At 51.0% G+C, this 16,868-nt stretch overlaps 4 protein-coding genes across 15 annotated transcripts in view; 2 read left to right on the top strand and 2 right to left on the bottom strand.

The window, feature by feature from the left end:
- The first annotated feature begins 1,208 nt into the window (after positions 1-1,208).
- On the top strand, positions 1,209-2,241 carry LOC111065102 (grpE protein homolog, mitochondrial-like). The gene is made up of 3 exons (XM_022353085.2): positions 1,209-1,373; positions 1,425-1,740; positions 1,820-2,241. Exons 1-3 carry the CDS (start codon positions 1,312-1,314, stop codon positions 2,081-2,083), a joined length of 642 nt encoding a protein of 213 aa, XP_022208777.1. The 5' UTR covers positions 1,209-1,311; the 3' UTR covers positions 2,084-2,241.
- An 838-nt stretch (positions 2,242-3,079) lies between these two features.
- Positions 3,080-7,602, bottom strand: LOC111065138 (DNA topoisomerase 2-binding protein 1-A). The gene has a single exon (XM_022353138.2). The coding sequence runs from the start codon at positions 7,492-7,494 to the stop codon at positions 3,169-3,171; it is 4,326 nt and encodes a 1,441-aa protein (XP_022208830.2). The 5' UTR covers positions 7,495-7,602; the 3' UTR covers positions 3,080-3,168.
- A 106-nt stretch (positions 7,603-7,708) lies between these two features.
- On the top strand, positions 7,709-10,869 carry LOC111064948 (E3 ubiquitin ligase Rnf157). The gene is made up of 3 exons (XM_022352823.2): positions 7,709-9,144; positions 9,236-10,290; positions 10,356-10,869. The coding sequence occupies exons 1-3, from the start codon at positions 7,871-7,873 to the stop codon at positions 10,523-10,525; spliced, it is 2,499 nt and encodes an 832-aa protein (XP_022208515.2). The 5' UTR covers positions 7,709-7,870; the 3' UTR covers positions 10,526-10,869.
- A 1,347-nt stretch (positions 10,870-12,216) lies between these two features.
- LOC111065104 (cytosolic carboxypeptidase Nna1) overlaps positions 12,217-16,868 on the bottom strand; it is a 25,424-nt gene continuing 20,772 nt past the window's right edge. For 6 of the 12 annotated variants that reach the window (XM_022353087.2, XM_022353086.2, XM_022353088.2 and 3 more), the window contains 7 exons: positions 16,688-16,855; positions 15,273-15,388; positions 14,885-15,020; positions 14,220-14,792; positions 13,549-14,138; positions 13,139-13,480; positions 12,217-13,077 (listed from right to left, as the gene is read on the bottom strand). In XM_022353087.2, coding sequence (XP_022208779.2) covers positions 12,435-13,077; positions 13,139-13,480; positions 13,549-14,138; positions 14,220-14,792; positions 14,885-15,020; positions 15,273-15,388; positions 16,688-16,855 — 2,568 coding nt within the window. In that variant the 3' untranslated portion in view covers positions 12,217-12,434. Of the gene's footprint in view, positions 13,078-13,138; positions 13,481-13,548; positions 14,139-14,219; positions 14,793-14,884; positions 15,021-15,272; positions 15,389-16,334; positions 16,856-16,868 lie in introns of those variants that run through there. The other 6 variants (XM_041595579.1, XM_022353089.2, XM_022353091.2 and 3 more) reach the window with 6 other exon arrangements.

The following is a 16,868-nucleotide window of genomic DNA, read 5'->3' as shown; positions in this document are numbered from 1 at the left end:
AAAAAAACAATTCGAGTATATAGAAATGTAATTTTAAAAAACAAAAGAAAGAGCCGCCAGTCTGCCAATTAGCGGCTTAAAAACATAACAAAACGAAACGAAACAATTAGAAAACTGAGAGAAAACCGATCAACTATATATACTACGTGTACTATCTATTTTTGATGAATTTGTAGCCTAGAGCATGCGATTCCACACCCCAAGAACAACAACAACAACAAAAAAAACCATACAAATTTATATATGTAGATATAAAAAAGAGAGACTTTTTTTTAACAAAACACAAAGAGAACACACAGAACACAGAACAAGAACAAGAACAAATAAAGACAAAACTTGAATGGATTGTATAAACAAAAAGTATATAATGAAACGTATATACATACCTTACATATACATATATAAAAATCATAAGAATCAAATTTAGAAGTACATAAATGCTATTAAAAAATATAACAATTAAATTGGAACAGAACGAAGCTAAGTGAAATTATACATACATGCTACACACACACACACACACGTACACAAACATAAATAAATAAATAAATCTATATATAAACGTTAAATAAATGGAAAGTACAATTAAATTTGATATTCAGAAAGCTAGGCTTTGTTTTATGCCCATATTAATTCATTAATTCAGAATGCGGAAATTTTGTAGCCTACAAAGAATCAATCTTAAAGAACATTGAACGATAGGATTCTGCAATTCCAAGGCCATCTACGTAGAGGCGCAGAGTAACATAAAGTGCTACCCACCCATTATTTTAAATTATAATTTTTAGATCTTTTAGTCTGATCTTATCCCAAGATTATTCAAAATATTGGGTAAATATTTGTGAGCAATGAACAGACAAATTTCCAAATACTACTACTCGTCCTCTCTTGCCGTGTCCGGCACTTCTCCAAAATGTGATTAAATGTGCTTTAAAATAATGGATATTTAGGGTAGGAACGAGCTACATCCAAAACATAATTAATTAGGATATTCTCCAAAGCCTTACATCAGTTTCAAGTCCATTAAAAAATACCATTGACTGAGAAGAAAATACCTCGAATCGCATTAAATCGAATGGTAGTCAAAGACAATTGACCAGCTAGCAGTATATCCAGAAGACAGGACAGTGGACTGTGCGTAAGCCAAACCCTGATTGATGTTCATCAATACTAATTGGATATTTTATAGATAAAACTGAGTGACGTTTGACGTTTAAAGTCATGTCGAAAGTGACTTAAATAACATTTCCTGTTGCTCCTTTTAACTCAACAAAACAATTCGCAATTGTATTTTTGAGGTATACCGATATAATGTTGAAATTAATGCTCGCTGCGAAACTACCATTCTTTGGTTCAACAGCAACCATCAAAAGGTAATGTTTTTTTTAAAGTTATTTTCTCATTTTTCACATTCCAAAACTTAGGCCACTGATTGTCCATGCCCGTGCATGCATCTGGTGGCGCCCCTTTGCTGCCAAGAAGAAGAAGAAGGAGAAGAAGGTACGCTCCCACGCCGAGCAGCTGGAGAGTCTGGCCAAGGAACGGGCGGTGATCTGTCAGCATAATGTCTTCATGGCGGACTTTGTTAAGCGTGTGCTGTCCGACAGTGTGCAGATCGAGAGGCGTCTCAACAAGAAATTAAATGATGCCAAGAATTTGAGCATCCAGCTGTTTTGCCGGGATCTGCTGGACATATCCGATGTGCTTGAACATATCCTAGAGTCAGTACCCGTGGAGAAGGTATGTACATAAGCCCTAACAATATATATACATATGCATATACATATTTATTTCTATTTAATCAATGAATCTACAAAAGCGGCTGCACTGCGACGACTTGTTTTATCTGTACGAAAATCTAAAGCGGACACACAAAATATTGCATCGGGTTTTCAAACAGTATGGCTTGAAAGCCATGGAGCCGCCCATCTACGAAAAGTTTAATCCGGAAATCCATGTGGCACTGTACGAGCAGACAGACCGCTCGTTGGAGCCACAATCAGTGGTGGCTGTCATCCAATTGGGCTACAAACTCAACGATCGCGTGGTTCGCCCTGCCCTAGTGGGCGTGTCCAAGCATTAAGCGTCTACTGGCTTTCCTTTCATTCTATTCAAATTTCCAGTGTAATATCTATGTGTACTATCTGTTTGGGATGCCATTTAAGGAGGTTCGGTTCGGTTTTGTTTGTTTATGTATCAAATAAAATATTTAGGTGTCAAGCTTAGCTTGGCAACATTGTATACGATGCCCGGTTTGATGTTGAGCAACATTCGCCAGGAGCGACGAAAGCGCATCATGCTGCACCTCTTGCATACTCCTCTCTCTCTCTCTCTCTCTCTCTCACTCTTCCGCTCTCTCACACTTTGCGCCGAAGCCGTCTTGGCAACATTGCAATGTTGCAATGCATTGTATACGATGACATGCAAGATCTGATGTTGAGCCACATCTCCCACAAGAGCTTCTTAATGTTGCAATCCTTCTCGCTCACAATTAAACAATCACAATCTCCAAGAAAAACACACAAAAGAATAGCCTAAAAACCAAATAAAAGATGCCAAACTAAACGCCCCTCCTTGGGAGTCTTGGCTATGGTCCGGTAAGCCCCGGCCGGACAGATTATAACATGATCGGCGCCTCTGTCGTGAGCATCGTTGCTTTTTGGCTCTAAGCGTATCCAATCCACCTCTTCATTATCACAACTCGAACTCTGAGTATTATTCTGATCTGAGGCCACAAAATCAACGTTTCTTGCCACACACACACACACGCCCCTTCTCCAGACGGTTCCTTTACACACAAATGCCAGAAACTGTAGCACACTTTTGAGCGCAGTCCACAAAAAAAAAATAAATTCAAGTTTTTAAAATTGATTTAATGTGTTTTTAAGGTTATAACAAATTGATTTAGAAAAAGATAATTATTATGCGGATAAAGATCGAAAGCTTCAAGGGAATTTCCATAGCATTTACATGGATCGGATCAAATCAATTGATTCGTGGGGTTAATGCTCCGCAGATTTGCACGATTTTGCTTCTTTCTTTTAGGGCCATTTGAAAGAGAGACAAAGATAACAAACGGTGTTTAAATGTAAAGAAAATGTTGATAAAAAAAAAAGAGGAGATACTTAAAGCTAAGCGTAGATCAGCTGCAGGTTTCAGGTTTCAGTTCTACTTGACCACATATTTATCTTGATTGGCCTCCCGACCATTCATCAGATAATAGTTGATGGCCAATTGGGTGAAGACGCGCACCCCACAGTGCTGCAAATGGGCCAGATCCCTGGCCGCCAGCGGTGCCTTTTTGATGTCCACAAAACAAACGGTGGCTGTGGCCGCCACCGGATCCTGGGCAAACGGAGAGCGCGGCTCCAAAATGCAAGCACCGCCAGCACGCAATACATTCCGTATGGCCGCTCCACTGCGCTCATGGAGACTGAGTATGACACGATGCTCGGAGTAGGCGCCACCGCCAGAGGCACTCAGTTCGGTGCGCCAGCGATGTGCGGCCACAGCAATGACATCCTCTTCGGGTGCCAGAGTGGGCAGATTGAGGGCACGCGGATTGCCCCACTCGTACAGGGCCTCGTCCAGAAAGTGGCCCCGGGTGTGGCACTGTTCGATATACTGGATATTGAGGATCCACTTGCCAGCGGCAATGCAGGCCAGCATTTTCTCGCCTCGGTTGGGACGCTCGCAGAGCAAGTGCGTGCAGGCCTCGTCATAGTTGACGAGATTCTCGCACAGTTTGCCGCCCAGCTGCTGAATGCGGTCGATTAGCTCGGCGCGCTTCTCTTCGTCGTCGCCGCAGGAGATGCTGAAGCAGGGTGTGCCCGCATGCTGCATGCGTGGCGAGCCCGATGAGCGCCGCTTGGCCGCATTGAATTCGCCTGGATCACGCCAGTCCACCGTGTCCTCGGTGGCCAAGGCAAAGCCCTCGGACTCGAATGGCTGTACAAACTGCATTTCGCTCTCGGCCGACTCCACATGGCTGTCATGGCTGCGCTTCAGGCTGTTCCGGCGGCTCTCGCAGTGCTTTAGGTAGTCGGTGATCTGCTTGACGTCCGGCGAGTTGTGGCGACTGAGCGGCTCTGGGCCGGCCGGTGCCGCTGCCGCCGCTGCAGCTGCTGCTGCTCCTCCTGTTGTTGTCTCCTCGAAGCTGATTTTATCAAAATTAATGGTGCTCTCAGCCGCTGCCACACCCGCAGGACTCTGGGTGTTTGGCACGTAATTGGATGCCGATGGCGAGCCACTAAGATGCGACACAGAGAGGCGTGGAGGTGTCGCCCTCTTAACTGTGGCTTTGGGTGTCTTCGGGGATCTTCCCTCAAAGCTTAGCCTTTGAGTCTTCTTAAGGTTGCCGCTGCCGCTGCTGCTGCTGCTGACCGGCTGCTGCTGCTGCTTTTGCTCCTCCTCCTCCATGCCGTCATAGTCAATGCCCAGCGTCTCGCAGGTAATGCGCATCACCCGCTTCCTGATCACCGATATGGGCGTGTCTGGCTGGATTTTTTGCGTGGGCAGGCGCCAGCGTCGCTCGAAATCATCGGCCATACGCTGCTTAAATTCGGGCGTCAAACAGAACTCGGGTATGCCCGGCGCCGGTCGCGGATGCTGATGGCTGACCGGCGTGCACGCCTGCCTGCGTATGCGCTCCAGCTCGGGCGTTTGGTTCTCCCGCATCTCGCGTATGATCTGGCGCACACAGTCCTTGCCCTCGTCCGTGTCCAGCCGCTGGACGAACTCTTCCAGGAACTCAAAATTGTAGCCCTGGCTGTACACCTGATTGGTGGGGGTGCGCGGCGAATCTGTGGGCGACGACGAACTGCTGCTGCTGCCACGCCGCACGCCCGCCAGCTCGGAGACGCGACGATTGCGCAGCGGCGTTAGCTCTGGCACAGGCACAGGCACTGATGGCACGACTGCAGCGCTGCTGGCAACAGGAATGAGCGTAACCTCTGGCTGGTTTTCATCCTCGTCCATGGCTGGCTGCTGCTGCTGCTGCTGCTGCTGCTCCTGACGCCGTGGTGTGCGCAAATTGTTCTCCTTGAGACGCGGAGAGATTGTGGGAAAATCGGCTTCGCTCTTGCCCACCAAATGACCGGCATACGGCAGCTTCTCGCCCGCCTGGGCGCACTCCACCAGCCAGGCGGCCGTCACCACCGGATAGTGCCACTTGATGGCCCCCTCATACTTGGAGCCCTCGGCTGTGGGGCACACCAGCAGCGGTTTCTCCTTCTTGATGAACGTCTTGTTGACCGAGGCGCCCAGGAGTGTGGCCACCGAATTGATAAAGTCGCGCTCCAGGTTCGCATAGATGGACACCACAATGGTCATGCCCTGGAGGGGCTCTCGACTGGCCGCATACGGCACTGGCAGATGATAGTATTCGGCGGCCAGCAGTTTGTTCTTTTTCATGCAGCTCTCGAGGAACAGCTCGGTGACCACATGGCGCGCTCTAACGGGCAGGCTGTCCGCCGCGAAGGGCACCTCAAAACTGACAATGGCATAGTCCACCTCATCGGAGAAGCTGGCGGGCACCAGGTGACCCTGGGCAGCCTCGCATTCGCTCAGCATTTGCGTGTAGAACTCCTTGTTGAAGGACTCCTTGTGCACGTACACGGAGACGCCCGTGAAGTAGTCCAGCTTGTCAAAGTCAATGGACAACGTGCTGGCGCTGAGATCCGGCAGGGCCAGGGCCAGTGCTGCAGCCGTCGTTGATGGGCGACTGCCAGGGGCTGGACGTATCTCCAATTGTGTGGAGCTTGCCGCCGGATGCAGCAGCATGCTCACCTCCGTACTGGCCGTCGTCGCTGTCGGCGGCAGCTGTGCTGCTGGCTCTTGGTCCTGCGAATACTGATTGAGCAGCTCCACATCCACATCCACGTCCACGTCCTGGGGCTGCTCCTGCTGTGACTGTGACTGTGGCTCTGGTTCTGGTTCAGCGCTGAACAGCTTCTTCTTGATGGGCAGCTGCTGGGGCTGCTTGAAGCTGTGATTCATCGATCGCAGCGTCCGCTTGCTGGCGGGCGAGGCCACATCTGGCTCCCCCGTCTGCGGCAGGGAGGCGCGATGCGCCAGCTCGTTGACGATACGACCAAAGCGTATGCTCTCGAGCAGCCAGTCCAGGCGCACCACATGCACGGTGGCCATGAGGCCATCGCGCTGCCACTGCCGGTACTCGGCGTCGTCCAGCTGGCCGACAATAATGTGCGATATGCCCTCGTTGGCCTCGTCGTAGCGTGTGGCCCCGCCCGTGTTCAGTATGCGATTGAGCTTCTCCCGCTCCTCGGCACGAAAGCCGCTGAGGTACACGCAACAGCCATCGAGCAGGGGGCCAGCCTTTTTGGCCTGACGCGGACAGATGTCGGCCAGAACCTGCTGGTAGCTCCTGCTGCTGCTGGCCTGCTTCAGCAGCTGCTTGGATGGGCTGTTGAGCGTCTCGTTGACGGTGGTCAGGTCGCTGCACATGCGGCCCGAACCAGAGACAAAGCTAATCCTGGACAGATCCGACAGCTGCGTCTGGTCGCCCGGGCCCAGTGGGCCGACTGCTGCTGCTGCTGCTCTCCTGGTGGGCGTGGAGACCTTCTTGCCGGCGCGCACCTCGTACCTCTTGGTGGGCAGAGCATAGCCACGGCTGTGGCTATCGAATATCCATTCGGGCAGCAGGACATCCTTCTTGTAGCGTACGGCCGCCTTGTACTTGTCGGTATCCGTCTTGGACTGCTCGGTGATGACAATGTCCACCACCTGAGAGCGAAAGGCGCGATGGTAGATGCCACCATTCTCATTGACCAGACGCATCACCTCGTCCTTGCGCGCCACATCGAGGCCGCTGCACGTGATGTTCGCCCCAAAGAACGTGGGCAGGCGATACTTGTCAAACTCGGCATCTGTGGCCCCCAGGCTCTCCCTTTTCCGCTTGCGACTCTGGTCCCAGACGTACTGCACCCAGTCGACATGCATCACGGGCACATCCGTCAGCGTCGCCTGCTCGTACTTGTGCGACTTGATGGTGTTCGAGATGAGGTGCGTGGTGCTGTGGCCGAAACTCTGAAAGTAAACGCCGCCCATCCATTTGATCAGCTTGCTCAGCTCCTCCTTCTTTTGCGGTGTTATGCCGGTGGCAGACACCACCAGATCACGCATGGCCGTCGTGTAGATGGCACTGCTGCCCAGCGGCACCGGATCGTTGTGCCGCAGGCAGGACACCAGGCAGGGCGGACCCAGTATCAGGGCCTTGGTCATTTGCAGCTGCTGAAAGAAATCGCCCTCGAATTGGGCCAGCACAAAGACATCCTTTTTGGTGAGATTGCCGGCCGCTATCAGGGGATAGCCCTCGCTGGGCTTGATCTGGCGTATCTGCGTCTCGGCCAGCTTCTCGCCCATCAGCCTCAGCGCCGTCGTGAACTGCTCCAGTGTGTCCGGCTCATTGCTGTCGCTCGATTTGAGATTGTTCACAAAATACGCACAGATGGTCTCATCCAGGCTCATGGTCATCTTGCACGTCACACTCTCACTTCACCGCTTCTTATATTCAAAATAAAATAAAAAACAATTGACAGCGTTTTCTTTTCTATTTCGCATACGCTATTTTGGCGCCCGTTTGTTGTTGCTCTTCAAGAGCAGGGTTGCCTTTCCAAAAACTACCTGATACAGCACTCATCCCCCCCCCGATAGTGCTATCGATAGATCGATGCTCTGTGTTATCGCACTTTGTTGCCATGTAAATCGCAATATTCGCTTGAGGCAAAGGAAAGCAAAGAAAAGTAGTTTCGGGAACAAAATAAAATCAACATACGGACGGTCTGGTCTATACGGGCTACAGTTAATTAGCTAATCAGCTACATCAGCTTATAATCCTCCACCCCCATAAATGGGCAACTTTGTAAGCAGGCAGAACGCAGCGGTCGAGGAAGCGGACCAGATACCCAACAATGCCTACAAATATCCGCCTCGAATGGGCAACTTCTTTGGCACCCACTTCATAATGGGCGGCGAGCGCTTCGACACGCCCCAACCCGAATCGTATCTGTTTGGTGAGAATGCAGATTTGAATTTTCTGGGCAATCGCCCGACGGCATTCCCCTATCCGCCGCCCCAGGCGAATGAGCCGACCAAGACCCTCAAGAGTCTGGTCAACATACGCAAGGAGTCGGTGCGTTTCGTTCGCTTGCCGAACGACAAGAAACCGGACTGTGTGGATGGCGCCGCCAGTCCCATAAAGGAGAAGCCCAAGCCCAAGCCCATGGAGATCCTGGACGATATCGACAAGACGAACGTAACCATCGAGGATGTCGATGGCAATGTCCTCTGCTCGATGGGCCTGGGCGGTGGCAGCTCGGACTCGGTGGCCCCGCCGCCGCCCTGCTGCTACAACATTGAGTTCACCTTCGATTCGGATGCCAAGTGTGCGATCACCGTGTACTATTTTGCCAGCGAGGAGGTCAGTCCCAGCGGCGTGACCCTGGTGGCACGCGAGGGCCTCGCCTCGGAGACGTATCACTTTGACAAGGGCATCAACCAGAGCTTCTCGCAGCCGGGGCATGTGTTCAATCCCCAGGTGATACCCGAGGATGAGTTCATATACAGCTCGGGCCGTGAGCAGTATCCCGTGGCCATACACTGTGTGGTGGAGGAGGGCAACGACGAGTGCCGACAGTCGCACACGACCATCTGTGTGATCGACCATCACCCGGAGACGAACAGCTATGTGCTGCGCGCCCTCAAGCAGAAGATCTTTGTCGATGGCCTGTGCTACCTGCTGCAGGAGATCTACGGCATTGAGAACAAGGCGGTGAACAAGTCCTCCATTGACGAGGATATCGACGATCATGGCAGCGAGTGTGTCATCTGCATGAGCGAGACGCGCGACACCCTCATACTGCCCTGTCGGCATCTCTGCTTGTGCAATTCGTGCGCCGATTCGCTGCGCTACCAGGCCAACAATTGTCCCATCTGTCGGGCACCGTTCCGGGCCCTGCTCCAGATACGGGCCGTCCAGAAGGGCATCAGTACGCATGTGCTGCATCAGAATACACCAACATCGGCGGGCGGGGACGCGGCACCCGTCGATGTGCCGCCGGGATATGTGCCCGTCTCGCTCATCGAGGCACTCAATGGGCCACCCCAATATGTGGCCAGGGCCAGGTGAGCAATTCAGCCAGTCAGCCAGTCAGTCAGTCAGTCAGTGACATGAAGCGACGTTTAATCCCCTCCCTCCCTCCTTTTTGGCTTGCAGAACAAGCGAACATGATATTACGGACACGGCGGCCACTGTGGCCGCCTCCACGATGACCAGCAGCGACATCAAGGCCACCTCGCCCGTCAAGTCCAACAGCACGCGTCGCTCCAAGATCAAGAAGAATGCCTCGACGTGCACATCGACCAGCGAGGTGGGCACCATCACCACACCCCAAACGGGCGGCAACCTGTCCGTGGTGGAGATCGAAAGCGATCCCAAAAAGACGACGGCGACGGCGACGGCTACAGCAACGGCAACGGCCGCTGCCATCACCTCACCCACCGGCAAGACTGCGGTGGAGGAGGCGAAGCAGGACAAGCTGCAGATTGTGAACGAGCGAAAGTACCCAACCACCAGGGGAGGGGCAGGTACAGGTACTGGCTCGGGTGGCGATGCCTCGGCCGGCACCGATGACGATGTGGACAGCGAGAACGAGAAACTGTCGCCGTTGCTGTCGCCGGGCAGCAAGAGCCGCAATCTCTCGAACAAGTCACTCAAACAGGTTGTGGCCTGCCTGGAGGCGGATGATGCGGACAAGACGGGCGGCGGCAGTGGCAGTGGCAGTGGCAATGGCAGCAACTCGGGAGCAGGCGGTGATAGCGGAGTGGCCAGCGATGAGACTGGCAGCAAGAAAAGCGGCGCCTCGCTGAAGCGAGCCAAGCCCAGGCCGGAGCTAACGAGCAGCAGCGGTGGAAGCGGTGCTGCAGCTGGTAGCTGCGGTGAGCCAGCGGCCGATGATTCGGACTACTATACGCCCGAGGATACGCAGAACTCGATACTAAGTCCGCTCTGTCCCACGGAGAGGGAGCGCGAGCGAGAGCGGGCCAAGAGCGGTGATCCGCTGTGCGGAGTATCCGCAGGCGGTGGCAGTGCAAGTGTCGGCATTCGTGGCGGCGTCGGCGGAGGCGGCACCCCAACCAGTGTGGTGGTGGGCTTTAGCAGTGCCATGAAGAAGAATCTACACAAGAAATCCACATCGGTGGGCAACATGGTGGGCTCCGGTTCGGGCACAGTTGTTGACTTGAAGTCCAACAATGTTAGCTCCCTGCCAGGTAGGATTTGCTGCTCTCTCACATAAGGGCATCCCCTTTAATGGCTCTCCTCTCCCCTTCAACAGATATGCTGGATAGTCCGATTAGCGGCAATTCGGCATCCACACGCAGCTCCAGTGATAGCTACTCATCCAGCTCATCGACAAAGCAATTGCTCAGCTCGAATCCAACCACAACGGCGGCCAATATCATTGTGGACGATAAGACGGCTCTGCAGAATGCTGTCAATGTCTGAGGCAAACCAAACCGAAACTCAATTTCGGTTTTATATCTTAACACTTGTTTATCTTATTCTTATTTATTTCTGTAGTAGTTGTAATTTCTTAGTTAAATCGAACAAAACTCTCTGGCGACGTGTAGCAAAGGAGCTGGCAACGAGCAGGACGAGTGGGGAAGCAGCAGCCAGAAGGGACACTTACACTTACACCTACACCTACACCTACACCTACCCACATACGTACAGCATGCATGTGTATGTAGTTTAATTAATTTAGCATAACGGCTTGGGTATATTACAACAACAATACAAACAATAATAATAAATTGTGTCCTTAGGGCACAACATTCCAAAATTGATAACAAATCGATAGTGTTTCTAGTGATGTGATGGATGGTGTTGTAAGCTCGAACAGCTGTGCGATCGATGCTCACAGCTGGGCAGTCCATACAGAGCCCATTATATGCCAAAATGATTTTTTAATAGTTCGCCGCTAAACAATATTCAGTCCAAGCTAATTTTGTGGAGTTAAATAATTAATTCATATATTTTCTATCGATTAGAATTGTGAAATTTGTTTCATACTTGTTAGCTTTTTGCCAGAGGGCAAAACTTTGCGCTGGCCAACATTTTGTGTATTTAAATCATTTCAGTTCTGAGTGAGCGTATTGTTCTACCAATTATTTATGCTAAAATATATAATTGAATAAGCTTAGCCTCTATCGATAGCTATAGTGTCAAAATGGTTAGCTTTTTGTCAGGCATATGCATGCATGACTATCGAAAGTTCGCGCTGCCATCACTAGAGGTCACAATTGGGCAACATTTTGTTTACTTTCGCCAATATTTAAACATTTCAGTCAGAGTTAAACGAATATAACGACTTCAGCTTGAATTGTGCACAAGTTTGAGCGGCGGTTTGCGGTTCGGTGCTCAGGTATGTACAGGTTACCTTACCCAATCTCACAGTCAACTACTGCTATCCCCCGCCCCCGCTCCCATCACACACTCACGTGCCCGTCCGGCCAAGGAGGTCCTGTCCTGCTTTTTGGTGTGTGTACGACGTCTGTCTCTGCCGCCGTTTGCCGGACATGTGCGTAATTGATTTTTAGTTGTCTGAATTATTTATTTGAGCCAACAGCAACCCCTCGAACCCCCCCTGAAGAGCCTCTGGTTCGTTTGATATTTTTTAAATGTTTTTTTTATTGCAAATTTCCATAGAAAAACTCCTGCAAAGCACACACAAAAAACAACAAAAAAATAGCAGCAGCACACACACTTTTTAACATTATTTTTTATGGATATTAATCATAGGTACAGATTTGATTTGATTTGAATTGAATTGAATATATGTATATATGCATGCACCAATCTATGTATATGGTCTGCTATATGCATACATGCGTACACATGTATAGGATATTTACTATATTAATTTTGCTAATTACTTTTGCATAACAAACTTGGGTGGAAAATTCGACTAAAAATTTCGACTTAAAGTGGAAAACAAAACAACATGGCTGGTGGTAGGGTGTGGGGAGGGTTGGGGAGGGGAGGGGAGGGGTCTAGGGGTTAAAGGTAACTAAATTCAGTACTAAAACACAATTGAATAGCCTCCTCCTCCGCCTTGTGGATGGAAGAATATTGGAGTAGCAGCAGCTGTAGCTGGTTTCTGGGGCAAGTGGGAAGTGGGAATGGAAGGCACAGGGGGGCTGGGGTGTGGTGGGGTGTGGTGTGTGGTGTATCCTACTTGGCAGGTCCATTGGACAGAGCGCGGGACTTGCGCTTCTTCAGCTTGGTCTTCACCTTGCGCACCAGATTGACCGTGTCCAGGCTGATGCCCGTCGTCGAGGATTTGTTCATCTGTACGTTGGTGTTCCGCTGATACTGCAGCAAACCGTTGCCGTTGCCACCGCCACCGCCACCGCTACCTGCTGCTGCCTGTTGCAGCTGCTCCGAATCCCGTGTGTCCCCCCTGGCTGGCCCTCGGCGGCAGTCCGGCTGCATTGCGCATCCGGCGTGAGCTGCTGCTGCTGCCGGGCGCCATGCCTGGCTGCTGGACGGCAGTGACCACCAGTCCGCCCGTCTTGAACTTGCTGGGACCGCGATGTGCATGTGCATGCTGTGGATTGATCATGCCAGCGGAGTAATGGCGTCCGCTGCCCGAACTGGCCAGCGATTGATTCTTGTACATCATACGCTGGCCCTGAGACGGATGCTGCTGGTGCTGCTGGTGCTGCTGCTGCTGCTGCATCTGGTGTGGATGCTGCTGCAGTGCGGAGCTGCCTGAACTGCCGCGTGTGCGGGCAAAGCGTGTGACCAGCTGTGTGGTCTCGGCGATCTTCATCATGCTGCTCGACTTGCGCTTAACCTTCATGCCAGCACTGCTGGCATCGGGCCCCAGCCCGGACATGGTCTTGCCCACCAACGATTGCTTCTTGCCCAGCTGCATGGGCTTGAAGGAGCGCATCATCTCGCGCTGTTGATCCTCGACGCGCACGAGACGCTGCGGCTGCACTTTCTTGTGCTCCTCCTGCTGCTGCCACATGATGAGCTTCTGGGAGCAGGCGCTACAAAAGAGAATTGACATTAAGGATTTGAGACTCGGTGCCAGGACCAGGGCCAACTTACTTGAACAGATCCACCTGCTCGAGTTTCCTGGGCTTGCGCGGCGCTCCCATTATGGTGGGCGGCGCTGCTGCTGCTGCTGCTCCACCCGCTTCTCTGCCACTGGCAGCAGTGAACACGGTGCGGCTTGCTCCTCCCCCTCCAGCGGCCATGGCATTGGACTGTGCCTGTGCCTGAGCCTGTGCCTGTGCCTGAGCCTGGTTCATGTGACCCTTAAACCAGGACAGCGGTCGTCCATCGGGCTCCCCATGGGCACCCGTCCAGATCTTCTTCTTGAGCGACAGCTTCAGCTGCAGATCATCCGCCGAGGAGGTGCTCGTCACATTTCGCTGGGGTATAAAGTTCCTGTGCACCAAGTGGCAATCAGAATCAATGCAAGACCAGCCCAGCAGGAGCGATTCGGTGGCGCTTACCTTCGTGGCGGCGGTGGCTTGATCTTCATCGCTGCCTTGGACTCGTTCATATAGAAATTGGCTGCCTGCTTGCTGATGCTGCTGTTGGTGGCGGAGATGGCCGCCTCCTGGTCGAGATTGTGCCACGAGTAGGTGCGCCTGGCAGACGTTGATGTTGTCCCAACGCTCACCACCTGCTGCTGCTTGTACATGCCCATGCCCATGCCCATGCCCATGGCCAGTTCGGGCGCTGTGCGTGGCGTCAGCTTGTAAAAGTCAAGCTTCTTGCCGCCGCCCGGTGTGTTGCTCTTCGAGGGCGTTGTCACAATCAGCTCCGGCGGCATATGGGCGGGCTTTGGCTTCTGCACCACCGTGTCGCCGATTTCCTCAATGTAGCGCCGCTGCAGCTCGCTCTGGAGCAGGGTGTGCCGCAGCGGGGCCACGGCACCGTAGCCGCTCGGCCCTGTCGTCGGCGAGTGCTCCTCGTCGTCGGTGGAGAAGTGCAGATCGGAGCCGGGATCGGTGGTGGGCAGATCCAGTGTGGTGCGCACCACCTCGCCGCGCTTCTTGGGCGCCTTGTTGCGCACACGAGTGCGACGCGTCTGCAACGACTAATGAGGATTACCAATGGAAGAGGGGTAGGGTGGAGTGCAGTGCAGTGCAGTGGGGGGGTGGGTGTGGGGGGACTCTACCTTTTTGCGGCGACATATGAAGATCTTGCGATTGGCCAGCCACAGGCGAAAATTGCGATCCACATGCAGCTTGTGGTTCGCCGGCGGCTTCTTCTTCTCCGTTTGCATATACTTCTTCTTCTTGCCTGCCTTCTGTTTGCCTGCCGATCCCCCAGCCGATCCCCCAGCCTGGGGGCCGCTCGCGGCGGCCGTGCTGCGTGTCCTGCGCGCCGCTGTCTTCGCTTTCCTTGTCCTTGTCGTCGTCTCCGTGGCCGCTGCCGGCTCGTTCTCCTGCGATTGGGAGCTCGAGCCAATGCTGTCGTCGGAGCTTTCCTTTTCGATTGCCTGCTTGCTGGCTGCTGGCTTCTTCGCCTGCCGGCGCATAAACGGCTCGGCCAGCGATGTGGCGGCTGCGGCGGTGTCACCAGCGCCGCTTTTCAGCCGCTTGACCACCGGCGACGGTGTCTTGGTGGCGCCCAGCTTGTGGCGCCGTCGCTTCAGTGTGTTGAGGGCCTTGAACTTGCGCTGGAACAGCGGCGTAAAGTAAATGCGATCCAGTTCGTGCATCACCTTGCGCATGCGACGCACTCGGAACTACAGGGAGCATGGGGCAGGTGGCAAGGTGGCAGGTGGCAGGTGGCAAGGTGCATTACGGTGCTGTAGTTTGAAGCGGCGACACCACCTACCTTTCGTATCTCGTGTATGACCTCCGGCGAACTGGGCGGGGCACGTGTGGGCGCACAGCAGGGTCCCTCCAGATCGGAGGCCGTGATCGAGTGCTTGCCCTCGTTGTCCGAGCTGGAGCTGCAGTTGCCCTCGTCGCTGTTTGTTTGGTTGTTTGTTTGGTTGTTCATGCGGGGTTTAGGGGGTTATACAACAAAAAAAAAGAGAAAACAATGTTAAGGGTTAGTAATGGGCTTTGGCTTTGGAGAGGTAAAATGTCTCATGGATTAAAGATTTAATTAGATTAAATTAAACTGAAAAATCAGCTGTGGCTTTTGCCATATTTTAACCTCCCTTAAAACTTAAACCCTGAGGTGGTAGGGGTGGGGTGAATGGCGTGCTGCACCGTACCTTGAGTAATCCGATAATGGTATATTCAGTGGCTCGTCGGCACTGGAGCCTTCTCTCATCAGTCTTTCGATGATTTTGGATCGCAGCCTGTCCTGTTGTTTGAGTAAATTTAAAATCTATTGTAAATGTTAATGCATTTGGATTAGTTAGAAATCAAACCCAGGCGGAAAGTAAATAAAAAATAATTAAATAATTAATAATTAAAATAAAAATAAAAATAAAAATAAAAACAAAAAATAATTAAAGCCAATGTGTGTTGTGGAAAATACAAAGCAGATAAAGCAACAACAACAACAACAACAAAGCTAAACTACAATACATCAAAATGTGGATACAAAAATCGACTGTATAAGATGGTATTTATTTCAAAAAAATAATATTTTCTCCGGCTATAATAATACGCAGTTTATGTTTCCATTTTTACTTACAACTAAAAACATTTAAAGTAAACGTAAAAGTAATGTAAGGTAAAAAATAAAAAAAAAAACAAACAAGTTATCAAATAATTCTAATATGTAATAGAAAATAGATTAGAAATAGAGTTCTCTCCGAGGAGCAGTGCGCCTGGCTGCAGAGTTTGGCTGTGCTGTGTGTACATCAAATACTATATATATATATATATATATGTATATATCGCAGCTATATTGCGATATTTACGTGTGTGATATTGAGTGGATGTGTCTGTGTGTGGGTGTGGTAAGATATATGTATATCTTCCCATTGCGTGCATAGGATCCTCTCGGGTGGTGGCGTGGGCGAGGGCGAGGGCGGGCGGGTTGGCCTATGCACGCAATTGGGAATCCAAAAACATTAGAAAAACTACGATACGCGCAAATAGACAGCATTCAAATTAATTCAATTCAATGCCGAATATATATCTATATATATATATATATGTATGTATATATAGATCTTTGGCTCTGGCCGATGTGTGGGACGCTCTTAATGCGACACTTTTTTCCCTTTTCTCTTCGCAATTTTCTCATCGTGTGTACGAGTATTTAGTATATGGGTTTATGTATATATGTATATGTACTATATATTGTTGGTGTGGGTGGTGTTGGTGGGGGGGGATATATATTTGATTTGTCAGCACAGCACAGCACGCGATAGCAATACGATTACGATAACGATTACGATTATCAGGCAAACACACAAACAGGGCGATAACAATTACGATGACGATGACGATAACGATAACGATAACAGTACAAATACATTTTGAGAGCGGCACACTACTACGATCGTGTATCTCCGTCTACTATGTGTGTGTGTGTGTGTGTATTTTGTGGTGTGTCTGTGTGTGTGTGTGTGTGTGTGTGTTTTGAGAAAGAGTTTCCGGAGAGAATCGTTTCCTAGGAGACACTTTTCTCCACAGAACGTTTCACTTTCAGCTTATCGTTCATTATACATCCCTGATCGGCCATTTTCTGTAATTTCAATGCTTTCTGTTCGCGTTTCTCGCGTTTTCTTATCTTTTTGATTTGCTTAAATAACTTTGCATGGCGCTTTACTTTGTTTGGATTCTCATCGCAATAGTCCAACAGTGTCTCACAAAATGCTCGTCCCATGTGTTCATAGTCCTGCGCAAAAGAA

Source organism: Drosophila obscura, unplaced genomic scaffold (genome assembly GCF_018151105.1).
Source record: "Drosophila obscura isolate BZ-5 IFL unplaced genomic scaffold, ASM1815110v1 contig_73, whole genome shotgun sequence".
NCBI lineage: Eukaryota > Metazoa > Arthropoda > Insecta > Diptera > Drosophilidae > Drosophila > Drosophila obscura.
Note: the sequence above shows the minus strand (reverse complement) of the source record. Positions and strands in the feature narration are given on the sequence as shown.

Bases quoted from the DNA above. Each gene is read 5' to 3' on its own strand.
- LOC111064948 (XM_022352823.2), top strand. From the start codon at position 7,871: ATGGGCAACTTTGTAAGCAGGCAGAACGCAGCGGTCGAGGAAGCGGAC. The intron at 9,145-9,235 runs GTGAGCAATTCA...TTTGGCTTGCAG, and splicing joins CAATATGTGGCCAGGGCCAG to AACAAGCGAACATGATATTA. The intron at 10,291-10,355 runs GTAGGATTTGCT...CCCCTTCAACAG, and splicing joins CAATGTTAGCTCCCTGCCAG to ATATGCTGGATAGTCCGATT.
- LOC111065102 (XM_022353085.2), top strand. From the start codon at position 1,312: ATGTTGAAATTAATGCTCGCTGCGAAACTACCATTCTTTGGTTCAACA. The intron at 1,374-1,424 runs GTAATGTTTTTT...TCCAAAACTTAG, and splicing joins TCAACAGCAACCATCAAAAG to GCCACTGATTGTCCATGCCC. The intron at 1,741-1,819 runs GTATGTACATAA...AATCTACAAAAG, and splicing joins AGTCAGTACCCGTGGAGAAG to CGGCTGCACTGCGACGACTT.
- LOC111065138 (XM_022353138.2), bottom strand. From the start codon at position 7,494: ATGACCATGAGCCTGGATGAGACCATCTGTGCGTATTTTGTGAACAAT.